General features: G+C 42.0%; 2 protein-coding genes across 6 annotated transcripts in view; one reads left to right on the top strand and one right to left on the bottom strand.

Moving 5' to 3' along the window:
* ABCG5 (ATP binding cassette subfamily G member 5) overlaps positions 1–8,055 on the bottom strand; it is a 33,245-nt gene extending 25,190 nt beyond the window's left edge. For 3 of the 5 annotated variants that reach the window (XR_013931506.1, XM_080408596.1, XM_080408593.1), the window contains exons 1-4: positions 6,184–8,055; positions 1,588–2,264; positions 1,271–1,369; positions 177–309 (exon numbers count right to left, since the gene is read on the bottom strand). Coding sequence is in view for 4 of the 5 variants with exons in the window: in XM_080408596.1 (XP_080264722.1) it covers positions 177–309; positions 1,271–1,369; positions 1,588–1,749 (394 nt within the window). In the remaining variant the exon portion in view is untranslated. Of the gene's footprint in view, positions 1–176; positions 310–1,270; positions 1,370–1,587; positions 2,940–6,183 lie in introns of those variants that run through there. The other 2 variants (XM_080408594.1, XM_080408595.1) reach the window with 2 other exon arrangements.
* Positions 1–19,549, top strand: part of DYNC2LI1 (dynein cytoplasmic 2 light intermediate chain 1) — a 56,110-nt gene extending 36,561 nt beyond the window's left edge. The window contains exons 13-24 of the mRNA XM_080408621.1: positions 4,977–5,081; positions 5,834–5,990; positions 7,965–8,203; positions 8,616–8,748; positions 10,412–10,681; positions 12,531–12,696; positions 12,784–12,876; positions 13,772–13,971; positions 14,092–14,168; positions 15,549–15,816; positions 16,357–16,484; positions 16,979–19,549. Coding sequence (XP_080264747.1) covers positions 4,977–5,081; positions 5,834–5,990; positions 7,965–8,203; positions 8,616–8,748; positions 10,412–10,681; positions 12,531–12,696; positions 12,784–12,876; positions 13,772–13,971; positions 14,092–14,168; positions 15,549–15,816; positions 16,357–16,484; positions 16,979–17,116 — 1,974 coding nt within the window. The 3' untranslated portion in view covers positions 17,117–19,549. The remainder of the gene's footprint in view (positions 1–4,976; positions 5,082–5,833; positions 5,991–7,964; positions 8,204–8,615; positions 8,749–10,411; positions 10,682–12,530; positions 12,697–12,783; positions 12,877–13,771; positions 13,972–14,091; positions 14,169–15,548; positions 15,817–16,356; positions 16,485–16,978) is intronic.
* The last annotated feature ends 4,693 nt before the right edge of the window (positions 19,550–24,242 follow it).

Raw genomic sequence — 24,242 nt, 5'->3', positions numbered from 1 at the left:
GATTAGTGGCAATCCTGAGTTACTGTTAGTGCTTTTCTGTCATTACTAGACTAGCTTTTGCTGAATTACAGAATATAAATGGTTTTGTATTTTAAAGTGATTTATGGAGGCCCATGGTAGGAGCACAAAGTAACATTGCTTTGTTTTATTTTGAAAATCCATGCAGTGGTACTTACTGGGATTTTGTAATAGCTGGGCTGCAATTGAAACACGACGCCTCTCACCCCCAGATATTCCTACAAAATTACGACTTCCGATGACTTTGTCAGCAATGTGGCTGAGACTCAGCTCAGCCATAACCGCATCTACCTAAAAAATAATTACAATTTAGAAAGACTAAACACAGTCCATTTCAGACATCTGTGTGCAAAATGAAAAAATGAAAGAAAAAAAGACATAATTTTAAGCTATGGCTTTTCCAATATGCCACTTGCATCCACTGGAAGCTATCTGGCCTCATTTCTATTTTATTATTTTTAATATATTATAATTACTATTATGTATTATAATTACTATTTTTAAATTTTTATTTTCATGTATTCTGAAATGAGTAGACTTTCAGCTTCAGTTGATGTTAAGAGATGAACAGTTCAGAGGTGGGACTAGAAGTTAAGGTATGAAGCATAATGTACTGGTCTGGCTTCCAAAATAAAGAAGCAGAAACATACATCAATTCTACAGAATTATAAAATACTGAGTGGAAGACAGGTCAGGAGAGAAGACAGAGAGCAAGAGCCTTAGGTCAGGAATATCCAATCTTTACTCTCAACAGAGGGCAAAACCAGATCTGAAACACACCTATTTTATCAAGAAAGTAGCTTGGTAGGGTACTTATTAGACCAGTATTTTTTGGAGCTGTTCTGGTTACTGAGAGATGTCCTATAGGAGACAGTGTCAAAGTCATTTCTGCTGTCCAAGAGACTTGCCAGCACACATGGCCCCAAACACCCCAGAGAACTGGGTTTCCCAGCTGGCGAAGGGGAACTGATATCAAGGAGTACCAAGGGCAGCATCTCCTGCAGGAGTAACTGCTGCAGCTTTGGGTGGGAGAGTTTTGTCCCTGGGGCGTCAGCACAAGCCCCTTGAAGAGGCGGGGCACATCAGAGACCTTGTGTCCTACTCCTCAGCAGGAAGATTTCTCCCCATCTGCAGAATGAGGATTACAAAACCTTATAAAAGTAAAACACAACCAGGGATGGAAAGTGCTGCTGGTGAAAGCATTAAATGACATCATGTCTGCCTTTCTGGTGGAAGATGATAAAATACAGACCTTCTTGTTGATTAAGTTGTTGGAGCATTTCTGAAGAGTTAGTAAAGCGGTGTACGTCAGAGACTCTTGTATGGTGAGGAAGCTTAACAAAGTGTCACTCTGAAAAAAACAGTGACAAGGAAGGAGGAGTTAGCCCTGTAGTAATTAAGATCTTGCTCACACAACTTCCATACATTCATTCATAGGATTTATTAACTGCTTCGTACCAATTTTATTAGTAAAATCATAGTCAGATTACATTACCCCATTACACTAGCAACTTTACTTTCTTTACATGAGAGGAAGCACAGTACACAAAAATAAGTGTAGAGATCAACCTGGGGCACATAAGAGAAGCAGTCTCTAAACTGTTCCTTCTTCAGCTGACGTCCGTTCACATACACTTCACCAAAGAAGTTGTCTTTATGTCCCAGTCTTCCGGATATTGCATCCAGAAGTGTGGTTTTCCCAGATCCTTTCAAACAAAATAAGTTAATCATGTGATGAGATGAATTCTAGGATTTCAAGAGCGGTACCCTCACTTTGATGGAGACATATGAAAAGAACAAAGTATTATTTTTCTTAGTAACAATAGGTCCTGAAAACGCAGTTAAGGGGAATTAAATGGGAAACTTAGAATGCGCGTAAATAAGCATTTAATTCATACAAATTCACACTTCATACTGAAACATTTTGGTTTAGAAGCAACCTTATCTTTTATTGAAGTTGTAATTGTTAGTTAGATGACAGAAGATTGAACTCTGAAAACCAAGCAAAGGTTAAAATCAGCTGCAATTTCATTATTTAAAACACAGACCTCAGTCACATTCATACCACTGTGGAAGTCACTGGTATTAACTCTGATCTTATGTCTTTTAAAGTATTGGAATAACTTACCAGAATTTCCTAAAATCCCCATAATCTGGCCACTCTCTATGTGAAATGAAACATCCTTAAGTATTTGCCGGGTCCATTTTTTATGATACAAAGAAAAGTTCCACCATGGGCCAACACGCTCTCTTGGAAAACAAACATCAAAAAAGATTAAATAGAGAAGACTTAAAACTTTTGTATAGAGCAAGCGAATGGTTTGTAGCGACTTGCATCATGTGGGATGAGAGCCTGCAAAGATTTTAAAATATGGGGCGGGGGGGGGGGGGCGGGAAATCAATCAGTCTTCCCCCCCTCATGCCCCTCAGGCTTTAGCATTATCATCTGGAAGATAAAATGAATTCTGAATGGATTTTTCAGAATGACTGCTACGAGGCCTTTGGACTACAACCAAAAGTGGAAACAAACGGACCTTTGCTCGTTGTCGACGTTTGCCAGCCATTAACCCCCCTGACCATTTCCTTAGGGCCTCCCATCGCCCTTCTGGCAGCAGCAAGCGAGGTGGTGGGAAAGGGCACAATCTTTGGGAATCTCCCCTAAAGCATTTCCTTCAGAGACGTGTGAAGAACCGTTGGACCCTCTGGGGGCCAGACTGGCCCTGACCCCCTCAAGCCGTGTACCCTACCCCTGCAGTGGGCAGCCCAGCACCATGAGGCGGGTGGCTTGGCAATGTCCCTCCTGCTTTCCTGGGCTGAAGCCAACCCACAGCCCACCGGCCCCGGCCCCTCTGCCCTCGGTCCCTGGGCTCAGAGCAGCTCCTGCCAGGCAGGGGCTCACCGCGCCGCCCTCCCCAGCCCTACCTGATGGTGTAGGAGACACCCCGGACACTGATGCTGTCGGGGGGCTGCGCCGCGGCCCTCGCCTGGCCTGTCTGCCCACCGCCGCCGCTGCCCTCCGGGGTGGCAGACACTCTGCCCGCCATCCTCCAGTGCTGGGACCCACAGGCTCCCTCCCTCACGCTGCTGGCCAGGGGCCTGGTGCCGCCGCCACCACCATGCCTCCCCCAGCAGCCAGCAGGGCCCGGGTCGGAGCAGGTCGCTGGCCCTGGCACTCACCACCCAGCTGGGCAAGTGCCTACAAGAAAACAGAGGGACTCCTCTTCCTTTTTTCCCCCCCACGAGAACAACTGACAGGCAATTAGCTGAAGCCACTATCTGATGTACCTTTAGCCCGAGCTGTTGCAGTCCCAGAGGAGGGGAGTATTTCCCTGTCCGCGGGGTCACTCCAGCTGCAGAGGCACAGCACACCGGGGGAAACGGGGCTGCAGCGAAGGCACCTGGAGGGCCCTGAACTCAAAACCAAGAGGATTCCCGCAGCTTTCAAAGAGCCAAGAGTCAAACCACTGCAGGGAACGAGACCTTGCACCACCAGCATGAAGGAAGCCACTGAAAACCTCTCTCTGGACGGTGCCGGCTGGAGCCAGGTGGCACACGAGGGCTTGCCGGTGAGTGAGAGCTGTGGGGAGCAGGGGGGGACCCGCCGGGCTCAGCCACCCGCAGCCGCAGAGCTGCCCGGAGCTGGCGGAGGAGCTGGTGGAGGCGGGCGACCAGCCTGCCGACTGCACGTTCGCAGGCAGCGAGCCCTGCTCCTCGTTCCAGCCCTCCTCCCGCTCCGCAATGGGGACCCGAGGCACCCTCACCCCCAGGGACCCTGGTGCCACACAAACTGTGCTCAGATGCCACAGCAGCGGAGCTGAGGGAGGGCACCCTCAAAGACATGCACGGAGCAGAAAGTCCCTGAGCACTGGGACGGGCTTTCCCAAAATGTGCCTTCGGGCTGTAAAACTGGCTGCCCCTGTTTGCTGCGGAGCACCTGCTTTTTTAAAAATTAAGTTCAAATTAGGCAAGAGCGTAGAGTGCTTTGGCAGTGGGGGGAGTTTGGAAGGCTTTAACATGGCTTTTCAGGCTGCTTAGCGTCAAGTTGCTTTCTGGGGTGTATGTAGGCTGAAAAGATTAATCAGCCTCGTTTGCTGTGAGGGTGGGAGGTGTACACAAGAACTGTGGTCACCATCTGCCAAAGATACCACAGGCATGGGTAGTGTCTGCTACACAGGGAACAGGTATGTTTGCCTTGGCTAGGGTATGAGCCCGACTTGTAGGAAAAGCACAAGGCTGTGTGATAGATGTGGCTGTCTGGAGTAAAAGCTACAGATGTACGCACAGAATTAAACCCAAAGCCAGAAAGCTGCCTCAACAAAGACTTCGTAATCGCAGCCGTATGCAGAAGATTAACCAAGCCAAGTAGAGAGTCTGTTATTTTAACTGGTATCTCAGAACACGAAGTTCCAGTTGACAGCACTGTGAATTTAAAAAAAGAGGAGAAAAAAAGACTGTGCTCACGGTTGCACACCTACTTGTTTGCAAAGCCTCCAAGTTAACAAGTCCCTGTGGAATTCAATAATGAACTTACTTTCAGTGAACCTTAGGTTTTAGCTGCCATAACTTATAAATTTAAATATGCGCCATTTTGATCCAGTAGACTAACACTGTTGAGACAGTACTTTTTTTCCTCAAAAATAGAAAGAGACCAACCTCTTTCTAGTGGCATGACACGTATCTCCATTTTGAAAGTGATTTCATTTAAACTGAAAGCAAACAGAGCATAGCACAGCATGTTTGGCCCTCGTATATGCTGCTAGAACAAAGTACATTTCACGCTGATTAACAGGTAACTCATTTCAACCCTTCAGACTTTTGCACTACTGTAACTCATCAACAATACTGTTATATCCCATAGAATATCTTTCCCTTTGTGGTTCACCTTTTCTGAACGCCAATTTTAACAGCACTTCAGGTATTGTAATTAACTATGGTAATTAACCTAATAACTTTTCCAGACCAATGCCCAGGATACTATTTTTTGCTCTGAAGAAGATAACAGCCTGTATTTCACATACAGTGGAAAATCAAATGTTCTCGAGGTCAAAGAACTCAACTACCAGGTAAAAGTTGTAATTTATATACCTCCTTCAGCAGGGAGCATATCCAGCAACTCCTGTTTCTATATGCAAGCTATTTTAAAAGCCGAACAAAGCTGAAGTTCACAACCAGAGTTCACACAGTGAAATACACAGTTTTGTGAGCAGAATCATGATTTTGGCTGCAATACTGACAACAGGCTAAGCCTTCCGTTGTAAATATATCTAGTAAAGCTGGGGGATAAGACAGGGAAAGGCGTCTGTTTCTAGGCTCTGTTTTTTCTTAGTCTTGAGCCAAATTATTCCTCTGAGAGCTGGGGCAGAGGGACTTTCTGTCCAGCTAGGGATGGTGGGAGCCCTTGCTGACAAGAATGAGTATGTGGAAGGAGACAACGAAAGGATGACTAAGAAGGAGGACTTCAGGGAACCAGTGAAATTTTTCATCTTGCTTTGTGCCACCACGGCATCTGAAGTAGATTTCACAATTTTCAGTTTTGTCTAATTTCAAATTATATTACAAAATTTAAACATTTAAAAACTACAATAGCAATAAATTACTAAAGTAACAGAGAACAGAGATGGCTTTAGTGATTAATAGAAAAAGCAGCAAAGCATGGAAACCATACTTGGCTGCAAAAGAACTTTTTTCCCCATGTATTTCTGGACATTAACAATATTTTAATATATACTCTGCTTCTAACATCATAACTTTGAAGGTATTTATCGCTAAATAGTTTATTCTTTGAATCGAAGGGACTTGTTTCTTTCTTTGTTAGGTTAACACAGCATCCCAGATTCCCTGGTATGAAAACCTTGCGCACATGAAAATGCCCTGGACATGGAAATCGGATCCCCATTCTCATGTGTCAATAATCCAGAATCTGAATTTAAAAGTTCAAAGTGGTCAGATGCTAGCTATTATAGGAAGCACTGGTAAGAACAAACCAATTTCATTATTTGAACAACTTTCAGATAAAACATACACAGCCAAGAGCAATAACCTGCAGTCTTTTGAATGGTAAAATCTGGTTAAGAAGCAACTATTGGAAATGTGTCACTTACATATACTCTTTAAAATGTATGAGGAAACAAAGAATGAGACTGGGGAGAAAAAAATAACATTTACTTTCAAAACCAATTTTGTTATGACTGGTACACATTTGGTAGTTGTTTCCTGAGTTGTAGTGGGGTATGGTTATAACTGTGACCTGCAGTCCCAGTTCTGCTGTGCATGAATCGGCTTCATGGCTCAGATTCAAACCAGGCCAATTGCAGACCTTATGCAGTAACATAGCAGACAAATGAGGCCAGACCCTGTAAGAAAGTCAGCAGTAACTTGCATAAGCATAACCAGAAATTCCCTTCAGACTGAAACAATTTTAATAGGATAAACCACTGCATTAGGATTAATTAAAAGAAACTTATGGAGAAGAAGAGATAGTTCCTCTTCTGTTTGGCTTTATGCCAAATGGGTCTCTGCTTTCTTACCTCTCTCTCTTTTTTTTTTTTTTTTTTTTTTTTTGGCATTTTCTGGTAGGACTGCATTAATCTTCTCCAGGGTGAGGCTGACTAATGGAGAAAGAGCTTACCCCATGTGGTTAGCTCAGTCTAAGCTCATCTAGGGGGGGGAAGAAGTAGACACATGACCTGTTAAACTGGAGCAAAAAGTACTCATACTTTGGACGTAAACACCCCCATGCTGCGTCCCCACTTACATCAGGTTAGCTCAGTGATTCAGTGAAGATGCTCTCTCTCAAAGGCAAGGCATATTTGCCAAAGAAGTTTTTAACTTTATTTCTACAAAAGACATTTTTTTCCCCCATTGCCATGGGAATTTTTTCTTAGTGCATATCCTTAATGTAATTGAAGTTGTACCTTAGAAATTCTCTCAATAATAAAAGGAAAATCTTGTGATGAAATAACATATTGAGTTATAGATATAGCACCTTTGTAAGGTAACATACACTGAGCACAAACCCCTTTCAGCAAACTAGTCAAACTATTTCTAAAAGCTGTTTATCATCTTTTTCATCAAATGCCTTAGGAAAATGGATTAAACTGCTGATGGGTTTCACATTGTCAATGGCAATCAATATGTCACTCTTAAATAGAGCAATACGTGGTTTACAGATGGATGGGTTTCTTTTTTAAAATGTATATATTAAGAAACAGGTGTGGAGTTAATCTTTCAACAGGGAGACTAGAAATAAATGACATCTAATCATAATAAGAGAGCTCTGTGTGTTTACATACAGTATCACACAGCAAAAAAGAAAAATTCATTTGCTATTTAATTCCAAAGCAGGTGTTGTTTTCATTGTTTTACTTTTCTTACCTCTGAGTATGAGCCAGCTTTTCCTAATTATTTAAATTACTTTTTGTCTTATTTCAGTCATAATAATTTTTATTTCAGTCATTGTTAAGATTCTTATTGCTTGTATAATCACTCAGCACCTTAGTCATTCAGCTGTTCCAGCTGCTGTTTCTGAATTCACAATTCCCTCTACAAAGCAAGCTCTTGCGGAGCATTTAGGCACCAGCCCTGCAGCCAGCACAGGACACCACCTTCCACCTGTGTTTCCAAAGGGAAAGACAGATAACAGGAGGACAAAGAGATCTCGTTTCTTGAGTTCATGGTGCTATCTGCAATGCTCAACTACCCAATTCTGTTGAGAAATGACAAAGGTTAAAGCCACATATTCCATTCCAGAGGAGATTTCCTGAACACAAGCTTATAGTTGGTGTTTTCTTTCAAGGCCATTCTGTCTCTGTGGTTTGGAAAAGGTTCAGGAAGCATTGGGGAAAAGGTGTTAAAGAACAAAAACTTCTATCCTCTGTCTGTAACTAAATCACTTTTCAAAATGATTCCTTGGAAATTAATCTAATTTTCAATTTCAATTTTTCTAGCTGGTGGAAAGACATCCTTGCTTGATGTAATAACCTGCCGGGACCACGGAGGCAAAATCAAGTCTGGTCAAATCATGATCAATAACAAACCCAGCACTCCCCAGCTTGTTAGGAAATGCATAGCACATGTGCGGCAGGATGACCGACTGCTCCCTCACCTGACTGTCAGAGAAACGTTATTGTTCGTTGCCAAACTGCGCCTTCCAAAGTTTTTTTCAGACTCGCAAAGGAAAAAAAGGGTAATTAAGCTGTTGCAAAAAAATAAAGTTGTCAAAAATGTGTCTGACAGGAATTATCCAAGAGATCCTGTGTGTTTGGAGTCAGAACAGCTAATCTGGCATTTTTTAATGTAGATTATGAATTATAACGCTTTTTCTTCTTTCACGACAGAAACCAGCAATTGTTCAAAAGCTCATAAAAAATGACAATCTAGAAAAAGCATGAGAGGCTGAAAGAAGAACTAAATTGCTGATCACTGAGTCTTTTTCAACATTATCTCTAAAATGAAGATTTGTTTTTAAGTGTCTCATTCAGTTACCACTGATGTATCAGATGAATTTTAACCACATCAATCGTATTTTCAGCTTTATCTATGGATGAATGTGCAAATAAACTCTTGCTTTATCTCTGTTACCCTTCGGATCCCCTCAGGTAGAAGACGTCATAGCAGAACTACGATTGCGTCAGTGTGCAAACACCAGGGTAGGGAACGAGTATCTCCGTGGTGTTTCAGGAGGTGAGAGGCGGAGGGTGAGCATCGGTGTGCAGCTCCTCTGGAACCCAGGTAGGCAAAGCCCTGACACTTTCCTTGTGCCAGCCACAGACCACGGGGGGAAATGGGTCAGTACACGAAGCCACGAGCTTTCAGGTAAGATTCATATAGACAGTTGCCCCTGGAGCAGCTCAAGGTGTTCATACTCGGGACACTTAACAGGTTTTGCACCAGTTAGACACAGTAACCACATGCTGGTCCATTTGCTTAAATTGAAATCAGTGCTGATCACAGATAACGCTGTAATCATTACAGTAATAATTTCTTAAATGGAGTGCTTCAGCAGCCAACCTACTTTCACTTTTGTCACCTTTGCTAATGAAAGGGCAGTGACAGAGCCAGGCAGAGCCCCCCTGGGAGCCTTCACCCATTGCTCTCCAAAACCACCATCACTCAGACCACTGAATGTTGCCTGAAGTCACCCTCACAGCAGTGCTCTGGTTTGTACATATAAGCATGAGGTTTGTTTTTCATCTGACTGCATGCCACAAGTTATTTTGGAAGGCTGCTGGCCTATTATAACATCAAAATTGCTTTCCTCTCCAACACAGCCTGTTTACATGTGACATTTTAACAGGGAAGGTCATTTCCTTGGCTGTATAGTCAGTTGTGCTCTTGTGCAACTCACTGACATAGCTGGTTCATGCCACAGATGAACTACAAACTTCCATTGTCTGCAGTAGAAGCAAAACGTGAGGCTAGATCCGTAGCTGATTTTGCAGGACCAAATCCCCTATATGCTCTTATATATATCAAAACCACTACTAATCTTGGCTGAGCCGGTTGTTGAGCAAGATTTCGCATCAACTCTTCCACTGGGAAATGGATCTGAGAATTTTTTTTTTTGTATGAAGTTATATTTTTGTAATTATGGGGAAAGCAGAAGTCTTTTTTTGTAAGAAGTGATGCTCAGGAATAGATGTGCTGGTACTAACATGAAAAATAATTAGCTCTAGGAAATATAAGTAAATCTTTATTTACGTTTCAAACGTGTTATGCCTCTCAACACAGAAACCATGTCTGTATACAGACATTACCTTGTGCTGATTGAGGCCACTGAGTTCTATAATAACACAAGCACTGCAAAGTAATAAAACACTTTCACGTTTATAACAAACAACTGCAAGGCAAACAAAAAAAAATGCAGACATGCATATCTCATATGTGCAAACAGGTGCAAAATAGAGCACAGGCTGGAAGGAGGAGGAACTATCTAAATCAATACCATGTGAGTATTTACACAGGAACAGTGCAAGAGGTTTAAATATCAATCATTTAGATTAAAACATTTTGGTAGGCAGGATACAAATTGAGTACTACTGTATTAATTAATATTCATGTACATGATATTGGTACAGGCAGTGCAAAACTGCAGAGAAGAATGTACTTTTAATAAGGAACCTTAATCTGCATGCCAATGAAAAATAAAGAAAATTCTTGTTTCCAGTGGGAGCAAGATAAGATTTAAAATAATTACTCTTGGTCATCATGTTCAGTAAGATAGTGGAAGCAACTGCCATTGTGGAATACTGTGTGATGCTGGTATGAAATATACTTTGGACTTTAAAAAGAAGCAATATATCAGTGAGATTTCATGCACTAGATATCTCACTTAGAACATATTTTCCAAATCAAACATTCTGCTTTCCGCAGCTAAACTTATTGTCTTTGGCAGGAATACTCATACTTGATGAACCCACATCTGGACTGGACAGTTTTACTGCACATAACCTTGTGATAACATTATCCAGACTGGCCAGAGGAAACAGATTAGTTCTTCTTTCACTTCATCAGCCCCGGTCAGATATCTTCCAACTGTTTGATTTAGTTCTTCTGATGACTTCTGGAGTCACTGTCTATTGTGGAACAGCTAGAGACATGGTACAATATTTCACAGAACTAGGCTATCCCTGCCCAAGGTACAGCAATCCTGCGGATTTCTATGGTTAGTATCAAGCACTGACATAAAAAAAGGTGCTGGAAATCATTTGCTTTCATAAGTGTATCAGCTAAGATTGATTTTTATTGACCATAACTGTCTTAGAAATGCCTTATAACTAACTTGAATCAATACTGCAGCAGCTTCAGTTTTTAGTAAGATCCTTATTTGTCAGTACAGGAAACATAACAAAAACAAGAGGTATGGACAAAAATCAAGTTTAAATAATCTTCCTTCTAACCCTGCCAGGTGTAGCAACTCTTCCACATATTTAGCAAGCTTATTCCCATATTCCAGCCAGTTGAAACTTTTACCCTCACTGGGAAAGACATGGGTGAACTGATCAATTGTAGCCCATTCTCTGACTTCTGAGTCAAGAAACATAGGAAGCTAGTTTCCCAGGACAAAGAATAACACACACCTGGAACACTAAACAGGAAAGAGGAGTGCTGCCCAATGGAGCACGTTGGAAAGGAGAAAAACAAAACCAGAACAGCAATTCTTTTATTCCTTTTCTCAAAGAACATTAACTACAAGGTTTCAAATCCATTCTCCTTCTGTTTTTCCCAACATGCAAAGGGAACCTGGCCCTGTTAAACTAATGACAGTAGTCTCTTGCCACAGAGACTGGTTCACGTCCAGCCCTTAGGTCTTTGCACTCAAGTTGGCTAGGAAACCTTGTACAGACACCAACCTCAGTGCTCTGGAGTAACCTCTTTGGCTGCGCCTATGTGGCAAGCAGTGTCAGCTCATATCAGCTGTGCAGAGATAAACAGAAGTTAACCTCAGTGTCAAGCCCTGCAAAAAGACCTTTGTCACCACCACAGTTCAGAGCAATCCTCAGCCAAGTGCAGCCTTGAGGAAGGCTTGCAGCACCCCAGTAAGGGAATGGAGAATACGAGGCAGTTCTGGGGAAACTTGTAGCTACAGCCTGTGGTTACAGAGACAAACCCCTAGGACATGAAGATGGGGAGGGATGAGAAAGGGAGGTCATTCAGCAGTATGCATGGAGTCAGTACCCACAGGAAGAGAAGAGAAATATGGGAGCAGGAAGGTGGAAGTGGTAGAGGACGCTACAGCAAGAAGCAGCACCTGATGGAAACACGCCAATGCTGGCTGTGTGTCTGACAGAGAAACAGGAGAGCGTGGCAGAAGGGAAGAGGTAGCACAGATTGCAACTCATTTCTCATGAGTCCTGCTGAGTGGCTGAACAGAGATGATCAGCCCAATGTAAGGAGTTATGAAATGTGCAGCGGTAGTTCTCTCAGAAAGCATCTGCAAAATGTCAGGTACTTTCACTCTACGCTGAAGGTCAGCATTGGAAAATACTATTTTTGTTTTGATTTTTAAAAAAAGTTCATTTTGTGAAGTACATAAAATAATGCTAAGTCAATTATTGTTGTTGCTACTATGTTGCCCTTAGATAATATTATTGTTGGGCTTTCTCAGTATCAGGTAAAGTTTACAGCACTTCTGTAAGATACAAAAGAAGATGGTAACTACCATTTTGCAGATGGAGAAAAAACCCATATGATTTAAGTTAAAGTCACAAAACAGATTGTAAATGCCTACATGCCAGGAAGGGAATTCAAAGTGTTTATTGTCAGCACCCCTCCCAAGCCAATATTAAATTTAGATAAATTGGAAATAGTGTTTTACAATACTATAATAAGCACTGACGAAATCTCTCAGTGATTCATTGAATGACTAGGTAAGAAACATCTCCCAAGACAAAATACACATTAACAATCTGTTCTTCACTAATGACCTAAAGTAACCTCTGATTCTAAATGCTCTGATTCACAAAGTTCTCACATCTGTAGCATGTGGCCTCATGTCAAATAATGTCTTACAGTTGACTTGACCACTATCGATAAACAGACTGCAGAAAAGGAGATGGAAAGCCAAGAAAGAGCAAATACTCTTGCCAACTTGTTCCTAGAAAAAGTCAAAGATTTTGATGATTTCTTATGGAAAGTTACTGAAGGAGACAATGTTGCAACTACATTCAGCAAAGAAAGGTAAAGAAAAGCGCCACACAGCAGATCTGGAATAACCGCTACAGCCTGTGCTGATTTCAGAGTTTTTTTCTGTTTTCTTTTGGGCAGGTCCCATTTAAATTCAGAAGAGGCCATCAACATGCCTCACCATTCAAGTGATCAGTTACCAGGAGTCTTAAAGCAGTTCACTATATTATTAAGGTAACCTTATTTTTAACATAAACAGTTATGTAGCATGCCCATTTGTATTTTAAAGCATAAGAAAAAAGCACAAAATGAGAACCGACTGCATGCTGAAAGTGCAGAGCTAGTTTCAGGCCTGAGCAAGCCGTAGATCAGAGGTGAGGCTGTACCAGCTCACCCCAGCCCCCTGAGCAGGACAGCAGCCAGCCACATGTACAGCCCCACCTTCCTGCCCCAGGGCTCCTTCCAGACACAGTCAGCTCCAGCTCACATCACTGGGAGCTCGTGGCTTTCAGGAGCAGCAGAAGCCTCCAGAATCAGGAACACATGTCACAGATTTGGGTACTGCCATTCCGATACCCACACTGAAGTGAAGCGTGGTGATTCAACCCTCAGCAAGCCCAGGCAGCCGCCTGGTAGGTTCAGGCATTGCCATCTTCACACCTCTGCCTCACATTTGAAGCCAGGAGGCTTCACTGATTATGGCCAGCATAGATGAGTATTGCAGTTGGGTCTCACGCATGTGTACTCAAAAGAAACACGATCAACTAGTTTAATAAATGTAGAACACCCCTACTGGTATCAGCTGTTGCTAGTGTACGCTACAGGTCCTTACCAGAGAGACTTCTGTTACTGATGTAATTGCTTCTGTGCCTCTGAAATCAAACTGTCCCCCCCTGCTGCCTTTCTTCAAGCTTTCAGCATTTCAGACCTGAAATACTAGGCGGCTACAGATGCTCAATAGCTTTGATTAGGCAAAATCCTTTACAGAAACAGACAGCCCACCTGCCGTCCTACTTAAAGTCAGCAAGTTCCACAAACTGATTTTAGCAGAGCATTTGGGACAACGCATCTGAATATTACCAGCATTAGTAAGTACTGTACCTTATGGTCAATGTCGCTGTTTTCCTAGTCGTCAAGTTTCCAATGACTTCAGAGATCTTTCAACGTTATTAATCCATGGATTTGAGGCCCTTCTCATGTCATTATTAATCGGATTTTTGTACTATGGCCATGAGAAAACCAGACTCTCTATTCGTGACACAACAGCCCTGCTGTACATGATAGGTGCACTAATCCCATTCACAGTGATTTTGGATGTTATTGCCAAATGTAAGTGTCAGTTTTCTTGTAAACGTTACAAGCAATCAAAATCAGAAAATTCCTAAACCAGTGAAAAAATTATTAATGCAACCCTGGGACGAAACAAACCTGTTTCTTCGCACCCTGCAGGTCATTCAGAGAGAGCTATGCTTTATCATGACTTGGAAGGTGGAATGTACTCTGTTAGCCCGTACTTCTTTGCTAAGGTAATTGGTTTTGTTGCCAGGGAATACCAACAGCTGGCTTTAATGTTATAAAACACAAACAAACCAAAGCCTTGTTGTAAAAACGTTCACATTCGTATCAGACTTTGTTCTTTTGTGTCTGCCAGCTAAGGCTATCATTCTTGCTTTCTTGGCATTAATGGATTAAACCTCACATTACTTTAGCTCTGTTGCCATGAGTCATGGCTGACACCCCACCCCAGGAAAGCCAAAGAAGAATCTTTCACTGGGTTGTTTGGCCAAAATTTGAGAAATCTCAACTCAAATTTGAGGGTTTCGAAAGTTTTACATGCATATTTCATTCACTGAAGCATCTTTGAAAGTTTGATTACATCTTGATCTTTAAAACAAAATACTCATATTAAAATACTAAAGCAAAGGTAAAACAGAAATAATAAAATGCTGTGACATTTCCAGTAGTTGTTTAGGCCTGTACTGGTCAGAGACAAACAATTGTATTAAATGCATAAAAAGCCAGAGTTTCTGGAAATAAATGTAGGACTTTGAAAAAATTACATTCTCTTTTTTCGAAAAGGTTTAGAATAATCCCTTCTTTGTGATGTTGCCACTGTTAGATGAGTTCTGCCTGCCATGGCATCTGTAATTTAGGTTTCCATTTCTGCACAAGATTTTAAATGCTTATTAGTGGTTGCCAGAGAAAAATATTCTTTGCATTGTGTCACAAAACTTGCACATTATTCATAGAGAAATCGATGTAATTTGTTACAGCCTTAGTGGTAGAGGATAGTAGCAACCTCTTTGGGGAAAATAATAATACTCTCTATAGGTATCTTTAGATATTTGAGAAAATCCTAAGCGTGTTTTAGTTTTACAATGACTTAAATAGTTACTAACCGGACTGCCCTTGGGACAAAGTGGGGAAGTGACCAATGGCCAAAATTGTCTCAAATTTGATCTCACACTAGATTCAACCAAGTTTGGACAAAACATGCAGTTGCCACGACTCAGTAACTGTATCACTGCTATCAAGCACACCAGTTCTGAGGAAAAGTGAAGAAAATTCTTAGAAGCTACCAAAACTGCAACAAAACAAGACATCTCACCTGTAACAAGAATCCTCTCAAATTAACAATTAGTCATAGGAATTGTCACAACTGGAGAAAAAACTAGTGAGGATTTCGATTTCTGTTGTGAATTGGTTTCCACTGAAAACACCTGACAGGGAGATGATTGCATTCTAAAGAAGTATCTCCTGTAGTTTCCATAAACAGTCCATAAGTCCATTAAGCTGTATCTCAGGTGGTTTTGTAATTATTATTCAACCTACTTACTTCCTTCTTTTTTTTCTCCTTCCCCCCCCCCCCCCCCCCCCCGTTCTGTTTGCTTTTTCTTCCTGAACAGATTTTAGGGGAGCTCCCAGAACACTGTGCTTTTGTTATAATTTATGGGGTTCCTATCTACTGGCTAGCAAACCTTGTTCCTGAACCAGAACATTTTCTGCTGAACTTACTCTCGGTGTGGCTGGCTGTGTACAGTGCCCGCGCGATGGCACTTTGGGTGGCAGCACTGCTGCCAACATTACAGCTCTCAGCCTTCTTTGGCAACGTCCTTTTCACATCATTCTACCTGAGCGGTGGTTTTGTGATAAGCCTGGAAAGCCTCTGGACAGGTGAGACAAATGTCCCACCATCCCTCCGAACTGAAACATCGATGGCTTTCATCAGCAACCGGTGGTTGTGAGGCTGAGCATGTCCTGTACAGGAAAACTCAGCTTGATTCCTACCTTTGCAATTACCTTTTGGGTGGTGATGGTGGAGTCAGAGCGTTCCTTTCCCATCAGTTTCTCCATCTGAGAATGAGGTAACAAGAAGTTTGGTCAAAAAAGCACTAGTGAAAGGCTCGATTCTTACATGGTTGCTAAAATTTTCAACAAAGATAACTATATTCAGTAGATCAAGACTGAGTTCAGTGAGAGTTGACACTGGGGGTTTGAAAGGTACAGATACTAGTGCTCTCCTAATTTTTGATCTCCATGTAACAATATAAAGTATATCTTGCCCAATAATGAACTGTTATATATTTTTAGTCTCTGGTTGTCAAGAAATTAGACAAACCTGCTGTGTTTGGCAGCAACACAGCAGTTTTTGAGGTCTCAAGTCTTGTGTATGTGTATCAATGTCTGTCTGTCTTTCTGCCATTTTTTCCCCAGTTCCATTTTGGGTTTCCAAAATCTCTTTTCTCAGATGGAATTTTCAAAGCATGATGCAAATCCAGTTCAATGACTTCACATATGAAATGACTGTTGGAAATACTACTTTTCAAATACCAGGGGAACTTGTAAGTCACTAATAAAAATTCTTACAAACATTTGATAACCAATTAGAGCGCTAGTTATATGCCTGTAGATTTAAGTAGATGTTGTAGGCCTCAAATTTAGCAACCAATACGTGACAGCATGTTACACTCTGTATATTTTACATTTTTCCCTATAGCAGTTATTCCTGTTATGCCTTTATTTTTAGTGGAAGGAAAAAAAAAAGAAAAAAAGAAAAGAATAAAGGGCAACCATTTTCTACACAAGCCCCAACTACAGTTGTTCAGAAGCTGAACCAAATTCCTGTGAAATACTGCAGCCACTAGACACGGCATCGCTGTCGCCAGCTATCGAACCACTCTGAAAGCAAGAAACCCAGTAAACGCAGTAAAAAAAAAGAAACGCAGCTAGAAACCCAGTAGCAGGGGCCAGGGGAGCTCACACGTGAAACACACTCCACAGATGCAGCAGGATAATTTTGGGTCCATTCCTAATTTTGCATTTTCCGCGGTTACAGGTCACTGAGGCTCTGGACCTGGACTCCCACCCTCTCTACGTCAGCTACCTGGTCCTCGCTGGCATCGTTTGCAGCTTCCTGCTTCTGTACTACTTATCTCTGAGATTCATCAAGCAGAAATCAAGCCAAGACTGGTAACAGCAGACCAGGCAGAGGGGGCAGCAGGTTGCGGCGGCCCCCGGCAGCCCCCAGGGACACCCCCCGGGCTGCTTCTGTCCCCCGGCAGGCGGGCGGGGCGCAGGCGGGCGGCCGCCACAGGGTGGCAGCAGAACTCCAGCACTGGGACTGACTGCAGCCCGGGGGGGGAGGTTTGGGGGGCTGCTTGGTTGGTTGGACACTGGGATTTTACAGGTGACAAGACACTTATGAGTTCTTCACACCCTGAAACATTCTGAGATATGGGCCACCGATTTGTAAGGACGCAGCCCACACTGTAGGAGCTGATGTTTTCGCCTGGCACGTTTGAACACAGGGCGATCACATACCGAATTCGGAGCAGGGCTGGCACGCACAGAACGCTACTTTCCGTCGCATGTTTAACATGCGGCACTCGTAAGAACAGTGTAGAGGAAAGCAGCACTGAAGGTTTCACTGATGCGCCAGGACAACACACAAAGATGGAAAACCCAACTGTTAACTAATCTGTGTAATTTCTAATTGCTTATCTGTTTAAGGCTCTGCCTTTGTGTTCCAGTTAGATGCTGTTCATGCCCTAAACGGGTATTTACTCACCAGGTAATAAAGAAAAACATCGCACCTTCTTGGATTTATTTTTAAAGTATAACTAGAATAGTATCACAAAACAGTTTCAGTTGGAAGGGACCTTTAAAGGTCGGCTAATCCATAATCACGTATTTCTCCGTGGCAATACAAATCACAGCAATGAGCCAAGTTTGGTTCCTAAGATTCTCAGGTAGAAGATACCAAACAGACCCTTTAGTAATTAAAAATCTAATGATGCAATCTGTGAAAAGCTTGTAATTGTGCACCTAGTTATGCTCAGCCATAAGACACAAATGCCTAGAAAATGAGTAACAGTAAATGAATGGCTGTTAATTCACACACAGTCATGGTAAGTGCATGTGCAAATTAGGTGTACAGGCATTGTGAGCATAGGATTAGCTTGCTTCATTTTAACTGTTTGGATGCGTATCTCTGTGCTTATACCCAGAGACCCAAAGTACATCAGAGTCTACTTTCATTTACATGTTGCATGCAGTGGAAAAATCCTAGTGTAATCGGCTATAATGCCCCAGATACTGTTATGTAAATCCCTCTTCCTTTATTATTATTTTTAATAAATAAGCATGAAAGTACATCAATGTTTTATTATTCTATCTGGCAATTGAGACTGCCACATTACTTTCCGCAATTGCCATGTGGTAAATAAATTCCCAGGAAGACCCTAGTCTGAAGATGTTAAGCCAGTCTGATAAAATAACAGCTTCAGCCCCAGGCAGCAGAAGGAATCCAAAACACTCCAAGGTTCTTCTGAGGTGAATTCTACAATTTCGTTCTGGTTCTGCTGCATTTGATTTTGAAGAAAAAAAACCCCACTTGATCTGATCCTAGTGCCATTTTGAAATGATCAGATTTTCATTGCCTTTTAATGGCAAAACCAATTCTTTCAGTCCAATTCAGCATCATTAAACTGTCAGAACAGCAGCTTCCTGTTTGAGTCTTAATTATTCCTTTTTATTATATTTAAGACACTTAATTTTTTTAAAGTGGTTTACTCTTCTTTGTAATGATCTGTTGTGATTAGAATCTCTTTTATATCACGCTGAAGTTTTAAGGGTATATATTGGTACTTCTAGTCTAAACCTCTATTTTCAAGGTATTTAGAGGATTAAATTCTAGGCTGACTCTCTGTTGTGAATTCACTTTGATGTTTAATAAAAAAAGGAAGAGACACAATGGGAGAAATTAAAAGACATAAGGGACAGCTCTGAATTTTAGGGGCATATTGTCACGCACAAAAATCTTCAGGCATCTAGATAAGAATATACCATAGCCTTAACTTTGAATTTCCTTCCTTTTGTGAAATTAGTCAGGCTGCTGACATTACTTAAACAGCCTTTTTCAATTTAAAATTCCACCCTCTTAACATTATGCAGCAGGACCAAACGGTGTGAGTGTTTCAGAGGTGGTGTTATGACAAGGGTAGATGTATACATAATGGGGACTTGAGCGGTGAGCCTAGGAACAGCCATCGTATGGAGTGTAGGAAGAGCTATCATAGGATGTGGCCGGGCCTGTGTTTACACAGAAAAAGCTCATATTCTATATACTACAATTACATTAGCACGCTGCCTATGATCATATCTTGTTTCCTTGATGCCTAGAGATGGGGAATATAGGCTGTGATTATTGTTACAGGCTTTAGCAATAAGAAGATAGGAGCCTTGAAATACCAGCAATTAGCGTTCATGCCTAACAATAGCATGCCGTGGGGCTGTGTACAGAGAAGAGCACAGGGAAGAGTGGGTGGATGACACACAACCTGCCCCACTTGCACTACCAGGAGTTGAAAAATAGTACAAGTTTAGGGGGGGATTATGTACCTCTCAGCCAGTGAAGGTCATGTCCTGTACGTTCTGGCCTCTGCCTTCATGTCCTGCTTCATGTTAGTTTTGCACAGAAAAGGTTTCACACTTCCACAGCGGAGCTGCTGCTGCAAAATCAAGGGGTTAGTGACGGAACAGAAATCTTCCCGTGAGTTCTAATCAAGGCTAGATGTCATCATTTCATTTCAGCACAGCTTTGCTTTCCAAGTTTCAGAGTAGCTGTTCCCTTCCCTTGCACTCCCCAGTGTCGGCAGCAGCTCGGTGTGCCCTCCTGCCTGCGCTCCCCGTATCAGGGCAACCAAGGTTATCGCAGGCCACAACAATCTCAACGGGGAAACTAAAGATCACAAGCAAGACACTGCGCAAAACACGTCGTACTGGACATTCCCATGCACAACAACGTTTAGTTTGTTACGTATTTAAGCGCTGTGGTAAGGCAGATCTACCACTGCCCAACAGCCTGACAGCGCCGCTGTCCTGAGGATTTACCCACTGCTGTCTTTGCTCTCCTGCATCCTCCCTGGACAGGTTCAGAAAAGATCTCGTCAGCTGTAAGCCATGACCCCTGCGACTGCAGGCAACCAAATCACTACTTCAAAGCCAGTTTTGCATGAGCACCGCGTCTCACTGGTTGCAGAGCCTCCACGCTGTTTCAACCAGCTGCCGCATGAACTGCCCATTGCACGAGCTCCCTGCAACAGGCCTCGGGGTTTCTGTCTGCAGACACATTGTTGTTGCTTCTATTTGATGTTCCCATTCCCAAACACAATATTTGTAAGGAAAAATCACCAAACTCAGAATCAGAAAAATCTGCGTTGGTGACATGGATACTATGAAGGACAACAAGACTGTGTGTTGTTACACCTCTGTGTACTAGAGGTGGTATCGTACCTGTAAAGAAACAGGCAAGAAGAATTTATGTTTATTAAAGTATTTAATACAGGGAAAGCTGCGAAGTTCTCCCCCAGCCTCTACTCCAAGTTTATGCAGTCTCTCCACTCGGCAAAAGGGACAAACTTTTTTAGCACTGGAAAATGGATTCTAGAAACACTGCTTTGCATATTGGCTCAGCAGTAGTGGCAGTCCTCCAAAATACTTTTAACTCGTCGTTTGGAAAGGACTAGCTTTCACTACAACTAAGCTAAATTAATAAGTAGCTGTTGGAAGTTTCATCCCATATTTGTTCATTGCAAAATGCATTCAAAAGTGCTAAGTAAGTAACAAGTATCAATACCCATCCCTTTTATTTAACAGAAATCCATGAAATTCCTTAAAAAAACCATGAAAAATCACAGACAATACGCTACACAAGGAGACTCAACGGGTAAGAAATTGTGGGTGTTGGTATGTCCACTTGTACCAGAAATAACAAACCTTTCAGGTTTTAGCCACAATGATTAATTTTAATGGCAGTAGACAAGAAACAGTGTACATAGAGCTCTGTGACACACTGCTAGGGGTTTTTTTTATACTCTGAGAGCCAAGACAAGCCCTTCATATGTTAGCAGCTATTAATTAAGGCAACAATGTTTAAGCAGTGGGTTGAGGTAATTTTAAAACCGCTTAACCCTTTTAAGAACTGACAAGCTTTAAAAAGCATATACATGTGCATGTGTTCCTATTAATATGCGTATGTAGAGATATCTGCATGAATAGATTACTTATATATGTATATACACACACATCTAATGCCTATGATAGCACATAATTTTTTCCAGAGAATATTTAAAAAGCAATTCAGATCCACAATTTATAAAAAGTCATGTTGCTAATTTATATAACTAATTATAAAACTGTTTGTTGATGTTTATTTTGTCATTAAATCAAACTTACGGTTATTTTGAATTGCAAATTTTGTTGGCATTATTTTGCTTTCATGGACACAATTAGATACTTTTAATGCTTCCAGTGCTAAGAAACTGCAACAAACATACCTCCTCAACCATCACATCACGGCTCCAGAACCAGCACCTCCTACAAACAACACATTTGGATCTTTTGGTCCTTTGAAAGCATTTGATCAGATTTTGCTAAGATTCCTAGCGTATCTCAGTACTGTTTCTGCCTCACCTCACTGTTTCATGTTTAACAAGTGGGTTTAGAGGCATAAATGTTAAACTACTGGCCAGAACCCATATGGTGAGTCAACTAAAAATGCCACTTGTTTCAAAAATAATTTCTATTTTGTACACAAGCAAATTAGCCCACAAGACAGTCATCTACTACTTCAGTACTGCATTTTCAAGCAAATGCACAGCACTTGGAAATCTATGGACACTGACAAATAGTCAAAAGCAAAATGCACAGAGCACGTAATTTTCAATAAATTCCCAGTGTCTTACAACAATATACAACATTACTAGTTAGCGGTAAACATCATCATTCTTCAATACAGTACCTTTGGTCACTTTCACTTACTGGGGGCTGAGGGAAGAGTTCAGAAAAGAACAGAAACTTTTTTTTAATAAAAAAGACTTAATGTTTCACCAAGAAAGTCACAAGAAAAAAATAAAAGGTAGCCCCACCGCTATGCCCATCTAGTCTCCACCAGCAGCTCCTCCCTGACACAAGTGATCTTCCTTCTCATGATCGAATCACAACACTGAGTGCCCTGAAAGAACAGAGTACTATATTAATGCCTGCTTTACAAAAACCCACCCAAATCTTCTACTACTCCTAGTTAAGAACAGCTGATCAACTTGCAGCAGTGCTTCAACTAATTGTAGAAAGGCACAAAGCCAAAAAATGGAGTTCCAAACCAGGCAACAGCAAAATGTGCTACACAAACTGAAAACTTTTTGAAGAGTCATCCATGTGCTGCCCTGGTTAACTGCTCCCAGGTGCAGGATATTTACTCACATGAGGCAGCTGCTGCATTTCCAGGTGGGTAAGTCAGAGGGCAAGCCTGTGGTAGCCATCACCCCAAGAGACTGATCTCAGCTGAGAAAGGTACAGCACCAACAATTGTTTCCCCTCTTTTAGCACCCCCTTAATACAATCAATTGAAGAAAATTTTTGGCTTCCCATTCCTAGCAATAGGGGTATGTGTCGCCACCCCCATGGAGCCGCAGGGGCATTTTCGGGCCAGTGGGAACAGTCAAAGCACCATCCCTGTCCCACCAGTCCTGCAGAACTTCTGTGGTCAGTGGCTCCGGGCGCTCACATCACATGCTGTACCTGCTTCCCTGCCTTCCTCCTGTACTGTACCCACAACTCGTACTAGTAATCATGTGAAAAAGCGTTTTGGCCAGGAATTATTGTTACCTAGAAAAGCACGCTGATTACAGAAGGGCTCAGAACTGCTGAATACGTGGGACACACTAGCTTCAAGTTTGCCCCTTCAAAAAGCCAGACAAAAGAAAGGTGAATGAGTATTTTTAGCTTTATATACTTCATAGGGAATTTCTCAGTGCTTATATATTAGAAATATGTCTTGCAGCTTTGTAGCACGTTCAGTGCCAGGCGCATGATAGATTTTCCACTGGAAAAAAATCTTGAACATGACTGACAATAGCAAAGCCACAAATTACCGTAATTTTATGCCCCCTGCAGCTAGTGGTATAAAACATAGTTTTCAACCTTGTTTTTACTTGCTGAATTTAAAAAAATTTATAATGTTATTGATGACAGTGAGAAAGACACTCAAATGCAGAAATTGTATTCCTGGGCCTAAGAAACAATTAGAGCACAATATTTTATATGTACTATAGATGTTGGAAAAGATAGCTGTCATAAAAACCATAAAAAAAGATGGAATACTGAAGTTGGTTGGGGTTTTTTGGTTTTTTGTTTGTTTGTTTTTAAATTAACTGTATATACATATTTATTTCTTTTCAACTATCACACTTGATCAGGGTTTTTTCCTCCTCCCTGGAATGCTGAACAGTTAACCAGGTGTGACGTGTGGTATTACCAGCTCTCTCACTCTGAACATTTATGTTTGAATACAGGCTGAGTCAACAAAATCATGAAGGAAAGCAAAACCCTTGTTTAAGCAAAGTCTACGGATATATGACTTCTAATGGATTTTCCAATAAGCATGCACTTTCTGTCACATTTCCAGTTTTTAGAGTGTAATTTTATTTACAAAGGGTTCAGAGGGCCCTAAGAATGGACAATTGGTAGAGGTGGCTGAGATTTACAGTTCGGCTAACCTCCACCCATGAACTGTTCAGGCTGTTAGCTGAACTAATCAGAGAGAAATCCAGGCAAACTCTCCAAGTAGCAGGAGAACTGCTTGATTTATTTCTGGCTTAGGCAGAAAGTTTTTCACAGTATGGCTAGCTAGTGGGCTCAGCAACCCCACAGCTGCTTCGGTAACAGCCTCACCTCAGGCTGCAGCTGCAGTACCAGAGCAGGCAAAGGCACGGCAAACAGCCCCGGTGCCGGACACTTGGACACTGCCCCGTACTCAGACTCATCGCTAGAGCCACCGCAAATTACACTTGGAACGCACCGATTCCTACAGCTGCTTTGGAATTGGAGAAGTGTGAGGTTTTAAAAGGCTGCTGCTGGAACAAACTTTTTTTAGGATTTCTGGCACATGCCGATGCTCCCGTTTCTTCAGTTACCCAGGAGTAATTACAGAACTAGCACCATCGCAGCCCCCCGGGGTGGAAAGGCACGAGGGGCACAGGCTTGGCTCAGCAGCCCTGATAGTCCTTCACAGCCCCTTCCTTCACCGAGTTGGGCTTTGC

Source organism: Falco punctatus (genome assembly GCF_963210335.1).
Source record: "Falco punctatus genome assembly, chromosome: 12".
In the NCBI taxonomy this organism is placed as follows: domain Eukaryota; kingdom Metazoa; phylum Chordata; class Aves; order Falconiformes; family Falconidae; genus Falco; species Falco punctatus.
This window is presented reverse-complemented; position numbering and strand designations above follow the sequence as displayed.